We start from the raw sequence: 12,562 nt of genomic DNA, 5'->3' as shown, positions 1-12,562 counted from the left end.
ACACACACACACACATATATATATATACACATATATATATACACACACACACACACACAAATTTGCTAGGTGTGGTGGCAGGCACCGGTAGTCCCAGCTACTCAGAAGGCTGAGGTGGGAGAATTGCTTGAACCCAGGAGGTGGAGGTTACAGTGAGCCAAGATCGCACGACTGCACTCCAGCCTCGGCAACAGAGCGAAACTCTATCTCAAAAAAATAAAAATAAAACTAAATAAAATAAACAGTTGGATTAAAATACGTTACTGGCCAAACCCTGACTACAGATCTCTGGGTTTGGGTTTACGGTTTGTTTGCTCTGCCCAACAAGACAAAGAAGTTAGGACCTGAGTATCCCATGCTACTGTGGTTGTTAGGATTATGTCGTTAATGCACCTTAAACCCAGACACTTAGCTAGCTGGTAGTAAGGAAATGCTTTTTCTTTGGAGAAAAGGATACCAAATCCCTCACAAGATTACCCCAATTGAAGCAAGCAACTGGATGACACAAGAGATCTTCTACTGTCCGGGTGAGGGCCAAACTGCAAAAATGTGAGGCCTTGTGGGCCAACCGTCTCTGCTGCAGTCACTCAGCCCTGCTACTGTATCACAGCCCTGCTACTGTATTGTATCCTGTCTGAATGCAACCACAGACAGGAACAAATGGGCATAGTTGTGTTCCAATAAAACGTTCTTGGCCGGGCGCGATGGCTCATGCCTGTAATTCCAGCACTTTGGGAGGCCAAGACGGGCGGATCTCAAGGTCAAGAGATAGAGACCATCCTGGCCAATATGGTGAAATCCCATCTCTACTAAAAATACAAAAAAAATCAGCTGGGTGTGGTGGTGGGCACCTGTAGTCCCAGCTACTAGGGAGGCTGAGGCAAATGAATCACTTGAACCTGGGAGGTGGAGGTTGCAGTGAGCTGAGATAGTGCCACGGCACTTCAGCCTGGCGATGGAGCGAGACTCCGTCTCAAAAAACAAACAAACAAACAAACAAACAAACAAACAAACAACTTTCTTTACAAGCAGGCCCTGGACATCCCTGGCTGTAGTTTGCTCAGCCCTGCAGTTAAGGTACCTCTGGTAAAGGTGATATTTTAGCAAAATGAAATTGAAAGGTTTCAAATTATACGCTAACTCTTATCTTCAAGTCATTGAGAACATTCAGCATGAAAATAACTAGAATTTGGTATCTCTTTAAATCATCAATATTTTTCTATCATTTTCAAATATACTTGAAAAAAGAGCAAGGACACATTTTCTGAATCATCTCTCTAATAGAATAGATTCTATTCATAAAGAGTCTTTTATTTTAAGGAGCAAAATCAAGAAATGAATTCTCTGGTGGGGGTGAAATGTAGGTCTGACAGATTTGCACATCATTTAAATCTGTCATTATTTCTTAAGTTTTAGATACTAAGACTAACTTGCAAATTTTGCATATGTATATTAATAAGTATCTTCTTCGTAAGAAGTAGGCTGGGTGCAGTGGCTCACGCCTGTAATCCCAGCACTTTGGGAGGCCGAGGTGGGTGGGTCACCTGAGGTCAGGAGTTTGAGACCAGCCTGACCAACATGGTGAAACTCTGTCTCTACTAAAATTGCAAAAAATTAGCTGGGCATGGTAGCGCATGCCTGTAATCCCAGCTACTTGGGAGGCTGAGGCAGGAGAATCGCTTGAACTCGGAAGGCGGAGGTTGCAATGAGCTGAGATCACACCATTGTACTCCAGCCTGGGCAACAAGAGCAAAACTCCATCTCAAAAAAAAAAAGGAAAAAGAAGTGAACTATAGTATTTTTCAGAGAATCAGAGAGGCTCTCCTATTGCTTGGCATTTCTCCTTTTCATTTCCTGGTGATTTCCAATGGCAAAACTTTTACATCTTCCACAAGGCTGAGGCAGGAGGATCGCTTGAGCCCAGGAGTTCAAGACCAGCCTGGGCAACATAGCAAGACCCTGTCTGTCTCAAAAAACAGAAAAAATTTACACCTGCAATAAAGAGAACAACCAGCCCAACATGGAAGAGAACAATAAGAGGACTTGGCAAAACCCTTACAGAAAGAATCCTTCATGAACAGCCATCAAGAGATACAATAAAAACACCTAGTGAAATTGGAGTCTCAAGAACTTCAAGCAAGGGAACTGCTGTATAAATGACAAAAGTCAATTTGCAAACTCAATAAAAACAAAAACAAAAAACCGTAATTTAAAATGGGCAAAGGATCTGAACAGACACTTCTCCAAAGAAGATATGCAAATGGCCAGTAAGAATATGAAAAGATAGCCGGGCACAGTGGCTCACGCCTGTAATCCCAGCACATTGGGAGGCCGAGGCGGGAGGATCACCTGAGGTTAGGAGTTCGAGACTAGCCTGACCAATATTGTAAAATCTCGTCTCTACTAAAAATACAAAAATTAGCTGGGTGTGGTGGTGGGGTACTGTAGTCCCAGCTATTCGGGAGGCTGAGGCATGAGAATCGCTTGAACCTGGGAGGCAGAGACTGCAGTGAGCTGAGATCGCGCCACCGCGCTCCAGCCTAAAAGTCAATTTGCAAACTCAGTAATTAAAAAAAAATTAATGTAAAATGGGCAAAGGATCTGAATAGACATTTCTTCAAAGAAGATATGCAAATGGCCAGTAAGAACATGAAAATATGCTCAATGTCGTTAGTCACTAGGGAGATGTGAACGTAAGCCAAAATGAGAGCCCACTTCACACTACAGGATGTGTAAAATCGTTTACAGGATGGCTATACTAAAAAAAGAGACAATAACAAGTGTTAAAGATGTACAGCATATGAATGGTTGGATACGGCTGGAGTTAAACGGGAAGCAACTGCTAGTGGGTAAGGGTTTCTTTCTGAGGTGATGAAAATATCCTAAAGTTAACTGTGGTGATAATCATACAACTTTGTGAATATACCAGTGAACTGTATACTTTAAATGGATGAACTATATCTCAAGCTGCTATAAAAATAAATACAACAAAAAAATTAATTTGCAGATTTCAAAAAAGAACTAAATAGGACTTCCAGTAATGAAAGATAGGCACTGTAATAAAAAAATTCAATGGAACCAGCAATTAGGAAATAAAAATTTAAAAGACCATTTACAATAGGACAAAACACATAAAGAATGAATCTATAAAAAAGCAGGAGACTTCCACAATAAAAAATACAAAAGTAGTGCTACAGAAATGAAAGAAATCTCAAATAAATGAAATCATACACCATTTTCATGGATTAGAAAATCCATATTTGCTAAGATGTCAATATTGCTAAAATGTCAACTCCACCTAAATCCACCTGTAAATTCAATGTATTCCAATCAAAATTCCAAGCGAATTTTTTAAAGTGGAAATTGACAAGCTGATTCTAAAATATAAGCAAATGCAGAGGTCCTAGAATAGCCAAGGTACTATCAAATAAACAGAGGAGTTATGCTACTAGGTATCAAGATTAGAAAGTTGCAGTAATTAAGACAGTCTGTTATTGGTGCAAGGATAGCAGAGCATCCTCACAGACAGCCAAGTGTGTAGCTGTGTTGCCTCCTTGTCTCCCAGTGATAACCCAGGTGGTGTTACAAAAATTAGTAACTTGTAATCCCAGCACTTTGGGAGGCCAAGACGGGCGGATCACGAGGTCAGGAGATCGAGACCATCCTGGCTAAGTGATGAGCTGAGATCCGGCCACTGCACTCCAGCCTGGGCGACAGAGCGAGACTCTGTCTCAAAAAAAAAAAAAAAGAGTAACTGCAAGAGAAATTGGCCAACAAAACTGAAGAGGCAGAAATGAAATGAAAAGTAGCAACACTGAGTCAAACGTACATGGAGTTAGAGAAGAAATAGCTGACTGGAAATGCTGACACTGCTGGCCTTTGAGGCACTGGAGGAACGGCCACAGGAACTGAGTGAGGCCGAAACTTATCAACATAATTGAGGCAAGTGGCTGTGATGAAAAGGATGAAGGTGTTTCAGGGAAAGCGATGCCAGCAACAAAACAAAACAAAACAAAACACAAAAAACAAACTTCACCTTGAAGGAACTCTTGAAGGTATTTCACAACATTGTAATCGCAAGGATAAAATGTTGGAAGCTGATCCAAATTTGGCAAGGAGTATGGCAATTTGCTAAAACATAGAAAAGATGCTCGCTCTATCATAAGCCATGAGAAGGTGGCAAGCACTATTTACACCACTCCTGATAGGATTTTTACATTTAAAAACTCTAATTCCCAATGTTTCTAATGCTTCAAAGTGCACTAATATTAGTTTTACTATTGTTTGATTTCCCTGTACATTTCTAACTGACAGAGTTTTTAACAAACATTTTTAAAGGTCATAGAACAATGTAATTTTGTAGCATCAAGATGACTTTGTGTGGTTTCAGCTTGCACATTTTTACGATGCCATTACTATGCAAAGCAGGGCTGCCTGATTTTAAAATTAATGAGTTAAATGTACCACTTAAGAAATTAGAAAAAGAGCAGCCATAAAAAAGGATGAGTTCATGTTCTTTGCAGGGACATGGATGAAGCTGGAAACCATCATTCTCAGCAAAGTAAGACAGGAACAGAAAACCAAACACCGCATGTTCTCACTCCTAAGTAGGAGCTGAACAATGAGAACACATGGACACAGGCAGGGGAACATCACACACCGGGGCCTGTCGGGGGGTGGGGGGCTGAGGAGGGATAGCATTAGCAGAAATACCTAATGTAGATGATGGGTTGATGGGTGCAGCAAACCACCATGGCATGTGTATATCTATGTAACAAACCTGCACGTTCTTCACATGTATCCCAGAACTTAAAGTATAATAATAATAAAAAAAGAAATGAGAAAAAGAATAACAGAGTCATCTTAAAGATACGTGGAAGAGAGTAAAGGAGAGACCAATGAAACAGAAAACAAAGACACAATGGAGAGACTTGAACAACTTGTTCATGAATAATCAAGAAAAATATTCTGGCCGGGTACAGTGGCTCATGCCTGTAATCCCAGCACTTTGGGAGGCCGAGGTGTCCAGATCACTTGAGGTCAGGAGTTTAAGACCAGCTTGGGCAACACGACAAAACCCCATCTCTACTAAAAACACAAAACTTAGCCGGGCATGGTGGTAGGCACCTAGAATCCCAGCTACTCAGGAGGGTGTGTCACGAGAATCGCTTGAACCCGGGAGGCAGAGGTTGCAGCGAGCCGAGATCGCACCACTGCACTTCAGCCTGGGCGACAGAGTGAGACTCTGCCTCAAAAAAAAAAAAAAAAAAGAAAAGAAAAGAAAAGAAAAATGTTACATATTCTTACAAACTTTTATTACCTACTGTAGGAGGAGAATGTCAATGAAGAAAATTGCCACTGTTTTTAAATTCTGAAATATTTACGAATGTGTGAAGCAGAAACAGAGAGACATCTTTCCAGTCTTTGATACAGAAGCCACAAGGCACATCATCTCATTTCATCTAATGACCTGGAAGGCGTGGCTGTCACCTCCACAATGAGTAAATAACCCACCGCCCACGGCGAAGTGCTGCCCGGGGTCACACAAGTTAACAGCAGGAATGTGGCAACGTCACCGCTCCCGAGCATCTCCTAGGTGCCAGGCGGCATGCTATCCGGCTGTCTCAGGGGAAAGTGAGATGTGGCCTGGCCTTACTGTCCTGGGTCACAGGATCTTTCCCGGACTCGCCTGGGTGGGGTGAGCTCTGCAACCCAGGCAGCACCCATGTCCCTACCATCCCTGGAGGGGTAACCACCCCCACAGTCCATGCTCTGCCTAGCTTGGCTGCCAAACACCTTGCTGGGGACATGTGACCCAATGTGGTTGCCCATGGAGGTTATCACTTGTTACCTCTTAGGCTCATGCAGAAAAAGGTGATGGCTACGTTTACCCTTAGGGCCTATCAGCCGCCCTGAGGAAACACCGCATCCTGCAGCCACTGAGGAATAAGTCACCCAGGAGGCTACTGAGGATGAAATGAGACAAAAGTGCCCGGCATGCGGTGGACACGTCCGGAGACCCGCGTTTCTGTACGGAAGCACGTGGTGCAAGAGCAGGGCAATACTTCTAAGACAGCACAAGAACAGAGCAATACTTTTAAGACGAGTCACGCACACGCTACTCTTCTGTGATTTCCACCATCCTTACCCCGTAACTCCTGGCGTTTACGGTCGGAACCCCAGTGAAACCACCATTTCCAAGGGGACTGTGACCGCTTATCATGACGCCTGCCAGCCGCTCAGACACTAACGACATCCTCTCATCCCCTTCTTGAAAAGTCCCCTGTCAGCCTGGGTGCAGTGGTTCACACCTGTAATCCCAGCACTTTGGGAGGCTGAGGCAGGTGGATTACCTTAAGTCAGGAGTTCAAGACTAGCCTGGTCAACATGGTGAAACCCTATCTCTAATACAGAAAAAAAATATGGTCGGGGGCAGTGGCTCACGCCTGTAATCCCAGCACTTTGGGAGGCCAAGGCGGGCAGATCATGATGTCAAGACATTGAGAACAGCCTGGCCAACATGGTGAAACCCCGTCTCTACTAAACATACAATAATTAGCTGGGTGTGGTGGTACACACCTGTAGTCCCAGCTACTCAGGAGGCTGAGGCAGGAGAATCGCTTGAACCTGGGAGGCGGAAGTTGCAGTAGCCAAGAATGCGCCACTGCATTCCAGCCTGGTGACAGAGTGAGACTTGGTCTCAAAAAAAAAAAAACAAAAAAACAAAAAGAAAACAACAACAACAACAGCAGCAGCAGAAAAAACCTACAGCTACTCTAAGGCCCCCTATCCCAAGGCCACTATTTCTTCCTCTGTGCTTGTATCTCCCCTTCCCAAATAGAAACAGACTGGAAAGGTTGGCTTTGGTCTTCTGGGGAAAAAGTGAGAGGGCCCTGGAAAAACAGCAATTATGAAGTTTTTGTTTGTTTTTTGAGATGGAGTCTCGCTCTGCTGCCCAGGCTGGACTGTAGTGGCGTGATCTCAGCTCATCACAACCTCTGCCTCCCGGTTTCAAGTGATTCTCCTGTCTCAGCCTCTTGAGTAGTTGGAATTACAGGCACGCGCCCCCGTGCCTGGCTAATTTTTTGATATTTTTAGTACAGACAGGGTTTCACCATGTTGGCCGGGCAAGGCTCGAACTCCTGACCTCGGGTGATCCGCCCACCTCAGCCTTCCAAAGTGCTGGGATTACAGGCCTGAGCCACTGCGATGCCTGGCCGCAGTTACAAAGTTTGAAGTATACGCATGCTGGTAAAACCACACACCAGCCCACGAGGGAAAAAAACACGACTCCACTCACACACACACAAAACGCGGAAGCACCATGTACACCCAGGGCACTGCTAACATTTCTATTAGTCCTGCCCTTTCGCTGAAAGTTGTTGAAAACAGACCTTTAATACCAGAGATGCCGACATGGGGGCTGTCACCAGGCCATCTCCTAACAGCCACACTCTCTCTGCCCTGGTGTTCCTTGACCCATGCCTGAGGTGCTTTGCTGGCAGCTGGGTCCTGGGCATGTGATCTAAATTGGGCCATGGGGTATAAGGGGCAGTGTGCTGGAGCTTTGGGGCAAAGGTCGCCAGCACACCTGAGAAGAAATTCCCCTTCCTACTTTTGAAGACAATGGGGAGAGAGAGGATGTGATGGTTGGAGAAGCAGTGGCAGCCATCCTGGCACCATGAGGAAATGAGTATGAGGATGAGAAGACAGAGAGAAGGAACCTGGGTCCCTAGCGATGATTAACTGACAACCTGCTGCTCCTCATGTGGAATAATAAAGATGCTGATTGCTTAACTCACTGTTCATTGGGTATTTTATCTTTTTACTTTTGGGCCAAAGCATCCTACGTTGTTCACACAGCAATGAGTGAGCCGATCCAGGAGGGAGCTAAGTCTAAGTATCCACAGCTAGACATCAGAAATGTTTCCGCTGTCACACAGGCCGACCCTCGAGGCGCACAGAACGAGCGTTTTGAAATGATTCATGATTTTCACATATGTGATAACACCCCTTCAAGTTTTCTCGTAGGGAGAGTTAAGTTTCATGATGAAGTTGTGAATACCAAGTACCACCACGGAGTAACCAGACAATAAGATCTTCTTGGAAGATGAGAAAAATACAATCTATCTTTGATCGTTTTTTTTTTTTTTTCTACGAATTGTCCACGACTCTTCCATATAGGGAATTTAAACAGATACGGGGTGCCTTTTCAGTCTGAACTGTATCAATAAAATAAAAATGGAGCCAGTCAAGGAAGTAACTTCTCCTGAGATAGCATTGTACCATGGAATTGTCAGAAACGAAAAGAAAAACCAGTAATTACATGAGATAGCAAGTATTAAGCAAAAGGACAGCTTGAAACGAAATACAACAGAAAGTTATTTCTGTTCCCTCTGAATAAAATACATATGCACAAGTGGCCGGGCACGGTGGCTCTCACCTGTAATCCTAGCATTTTGAGAGGCGGAGGCGGGTGGATCACCTGAGGTCAGGAGTTTGAGACCAGCCTGGCCAAGATGGTGAAATCACGTCTCTATTAAAAATAGGAAAATTAGCCGGGTATGGTGGCGGGCACCTGTAATCCCAGCTGCTCAGGAGGCTGACGCACGAGAATTGCTTGAACCCTGGAGGCAGAGGCTGCAGGGAGCCAAGATCATGCCACTGCACTCCAGCCTGGGTGACAGAGTAAGACTCCATCTCAAAAAACAAACAAAAACAAACAAAAAATACACCATATATATATGCATGCACATGAAAGAAATTTCACCATCGCAAAATATTTTCCTCACTGAAATGAAAGTTCTAAGCCTGTATTGTTTATACCAACATAGTTGCTGTGGAAATAGCTGTTTCAACATTAGGAACTCACAGCTGACTCAAGTAAGGTGTGGAGCAGAAGTCTTATTTAAACAGTGGCAGGACCCATAAAACATTAAAAAGGCAAACTGGGTGTGGTGAGTCGGAGCGCCATATGTTTTAATGTAAGGGTCACGCATGTTTTCTTTCTGAGGCATGATACCAATAGGATGTTACTTTTTATTTATGCTATTTTTGGAACCCTATAATCATCTCAACAACTCCCCCAAACATCCTAGATTTTGCTGTCTGCTTCTGTCTACATCCAGCAACCTCCGTATTTTATTACATTCATTGTGCTTGGAACAGAGTTACTACGGTTCAGTCCTCACTGGCACATGCAGGATTATGGCACCAACCAGGGCACAGGCAGGATTTTGGAAAACTTCTGCATGTAATTGAGTCCATTAAATATAGCAGTACTGGGCTGGGTGAGGCCGGTCATCCTAGCACTTTGAGAGGCCAAGGCGGGGGACTACTAGAGGCCGAGAGTTCAAGACCAACCTGGCCAACACAGAGAGACCCCATCTCTAACATAAATAAATAAATATAAAATAGTGTGTATATATAAATAAATAAAGAAATAAATAAATATAGGCTGGGCGCGGTGGCTCACACCTATCATCTCAGTACTTTGGGAGGCTGAGGCAGGAGTATCACCTGAGGTCAGGAGTTCGAGACCAGCCTGGCCAACATGGCAAAACCCCGTCTCTACTAAAAATACAAAAAAATTAGCCGGGTAGTGGCGGGCATCTGTAGTCCTGGCAACTCAGGAGGCTGAGGCAGGAGAATCACTTGAACTTGGGTAGCAGAGGTTGCAGTGAGCCGAGCTCATGCCACTGCACTCTAGCCTGGGCGACGAGCGAGACTCTGTCTCAATAAAAAAAAATAAAAATAAAAAATATCTAGATCTCTTTCTGGCAGTACTGATTTATTCACTAACAGGACATCACTTTCAGCATACGGTCTACCGTGTGCCTATGGCTTTATAAACTCAAGTGCAAAGTCCTCAGAGACCGTGAGGACCCAGGTTGCCTCCGCACCCAACAGCCCAGCTCCCCAACTCCACTGTCAGGCCTCTCATTTGTTCCTGTCTTTTATGGGTCAGTTAAGAGCTTCCCAAACAATCCTAAAAACCCTCAGGACAGCTCCATCGAGAAACCATGTGGCTTGCCCGCACCTTCCCTTGGTGATGCCCCCCCACTCCTCTGCTTCCCCTTCCTACTTCTTAACTGGACATGGATGCACTTTTCTTTAAACACACACACACACTTTACCATGATTTTTCCTCCGGTCAAGCCAGAAATTTTACCTTTTGTACAATAAAACATATTCAACACGTTTTTTAAATGAGGGTGCTGTGTGGGGCTGTTTTAAAAGCCCACCTTTCCCTGCTGACAGTGAAGTGTTCTGTAAACAGAAGCCCAGATCCCCTCGGCAGCAGGCACTGCCTGGGGTGTGACCGCCCTCTCTGCCTGCACAGGAGAGCGATTCATACCAGCAGAACCGGAAAAATCACAGCTGAAAGCAACCAGGGAAGAGGCAAGGGCCAAGAGAGCAACGTAAAGGAGTTGGATTTTCTACTAGGTGAGTCACAGGAAACACTCCGGCCGCAGTCCGAGGCCCCAGAGGCCCTGCTCGCCCATCAGGAATGTAGGTCAAACTCCCAGGGGGAAGGGTGACAGCCCAGGCACCCAGGGCAAAAGCGCAAGTTCCTAGGAGAGCAGGGAGGCTGGCCAGAAAACAAGGCCTCCAATCGCCCTCCGGCACCAGCCCCGGCCCACCCTCCGACTAAGCGTCAATTTCCACAGACCGCGATGAAGCAGAACCGCAGCATGCTGGCCCAGCTCTCTCCTCTGTTCTGGACTGGGCCGTCCCACGCGTTTCTATCGGGGTTCACGGGATGACAAGTGGGGTTTACGTGTAAAGGGACAGATGGCTCACCCAGTTCAGTCGACACGGGGGACCCGGTGGCAATCTCACCGATCTTGGCCACTCCATCGTAGTAGGCTTTTCCTGCCAGGATCATAGCTAGACACGAAAGGCGACACACAAAATTGTCACTTAGACAAGGAAAGGAGGAAGCGACACAAGTTTTCTTCCAAACACCCCTCGGTCCCTTCTGGCTGCAAGGTTTGGGCCGTGGCAGGTGTGGCTCTCAGGAGGTAAGGCCTGTGTTGAGAGCTGCACCGGGGTGGAGGCCCCCCAGCCAAGGGACAGTCACATGAGATCCTCGTCTCTGCCCAGCCCCGGGGAACCTTCAGCAGCAGGGGCTGAAGGTCCAGAGAAGGCTCTGCTTGCTCCTGATGCCAGTTTCAGAGTGGATGTGTTCCTAACGTTGAACTAGGGCTTTGGCTGGGCACGGTGGCTCACACCTGTAATCCCAGCACTTTGGGAGGCTGAGGCGGGAGGATTGCTTGAGCTCAAGAGTTTGAGACCAGCCTGGGCAACATGGTAAAACCCCACTTCTACAAAAAAAAAAAAATACATAAATTAGCCAGGCATGGTGGAGTGTGTCTGCAGTCCCAGCTACTTGGGAGGCTGAGGTGAGAGGATCGCTTGAGCCCAGGAGGTGGAGGTTGCAAGTGAGATGAGATCGTGACACTGCATTCCAGTCTGGGTGACAGAGCCAGATATTGCCTCAAAAATAAAAATAAAAAAAGAAACACATCCTCTCCAGCCAGAAATGTTTTCTGAGCTAGTTCTTCTCCAGCACTCCAGGTCTGCAACATTCTTAATCAGGAGGAGTTGTGTGAGGTGGTCTAGGAGTCTGGTCCTTCGATGGCAGTGTTTCATTTTTCTATTGAAAAAGACATTTTGAGCCACAACCAATCAACCTATTTGTTGCCAGGAGAGAATATATGAAATTTGAAATATATTATCTTTCCAAAAAGCAATACAATTGTCTGAAAAAACAACTGAATCCTCTACATTTTTTTATTTTTTGGCAAAGATAGGAAAACTTTTATTGCTACAAGGTGGGTTCTAATTATCTTAAAAATAATACTGCCCCCTTCAAACTCATTCTGAAGACTAAATTATAACTACGTGACCTCCTGGGGCAAATTACTTACCCTTTCTGAAACAAAGGTTGCGCGTCCTTAAAATGCCCTAAGAATGTGAGCGACGGACGAATCTCACACATGGAAGCTGCTAATACACTTTTTTCACTTTACAATCTAGGTTTGAAGGTACTGAAGGTGTATGATACAGACCCAGATTGGTTACTGTAATTTTGGAGAAAAGCATTTATTTGGAATTTTACTCTAAGATTGGTTTCAGACACAGAAATCAGTTTCTCCTGGAGCTTTGGAGACCACACGGTTTTGGAGCTAAAGGAGCCCTTGGGAATCCTAGAGGCTACACCAGCTGCAATGCCCCAATGTATAACGGGCAATTGTTTTAACAAGGTGGATTTTATTTTATTTATTTTTTTTAGAGGCAGTCTTGTTCTTTCACCCAGGCTGGAGTGCAGTGGCACAATCATGGCTCACTGCAGCCTTGACCTCCTGGGCTCAAAGGATCCTTCTGCCTCAGCCTCCTGAGTAGCTGGGACTACAGGGACGTGCCACCATTCCTGGCTAATTACAAAAAAAAAAAAAAAAAAAATGAGGGGGCTGGGTGCAATGGCTTATACCTGTACTCCTAGCATTTTGAGAGGTTGAGGTAGGAGGATCACTTGAGCCCAAGAGTTCAAGACCAG

The 12,562-nt window shown here is 45.1% G+C and overlaps 1 protein-coding gene across 2 annotated transcripts in view; it reads right to left on the bottom strand.

Annotated features, from left to right (window-relative positions):
- BAIAP2L1 (BAR/IMD domain containing adaptor protein 2 like 1) overlaps positions 1 to 12,562 on the bottom strand; it is a 112,260-nt gene that overhangs the window by 53,996 nt on the left and 45,702 nt on the right. For both annotated transcript variants that reach the window (XM_021935671.2, XM_031665607.1), the window contains exon 3: positions 10,804 to 10,890. In XM_021935671.2, coding sequence (XP_021791363.1) covers positions 10,804 to 10,890 — 87 coding nt within the window. The remainder of the gene's footprint in view (positions 1 to 10,803; positions 10,891 to 12,562) is intronic.

The sequence above is a fragment of the Papio anubis genome, chromosome 4 (genome assembly GCF_008728515.1).
Source record: "Papio anubis isolate 15944 chromosome 4, Panubis1.0, whole genome shotgun sequence".
NCBI lineage: Eukaryota > Metazoa > Chordata > Mammalia > Primates > Cercopithecidae > Papio > Papio anubis.
This window is presented reverse-complemented; position numbering and strand designations above follow the sequence as displayed.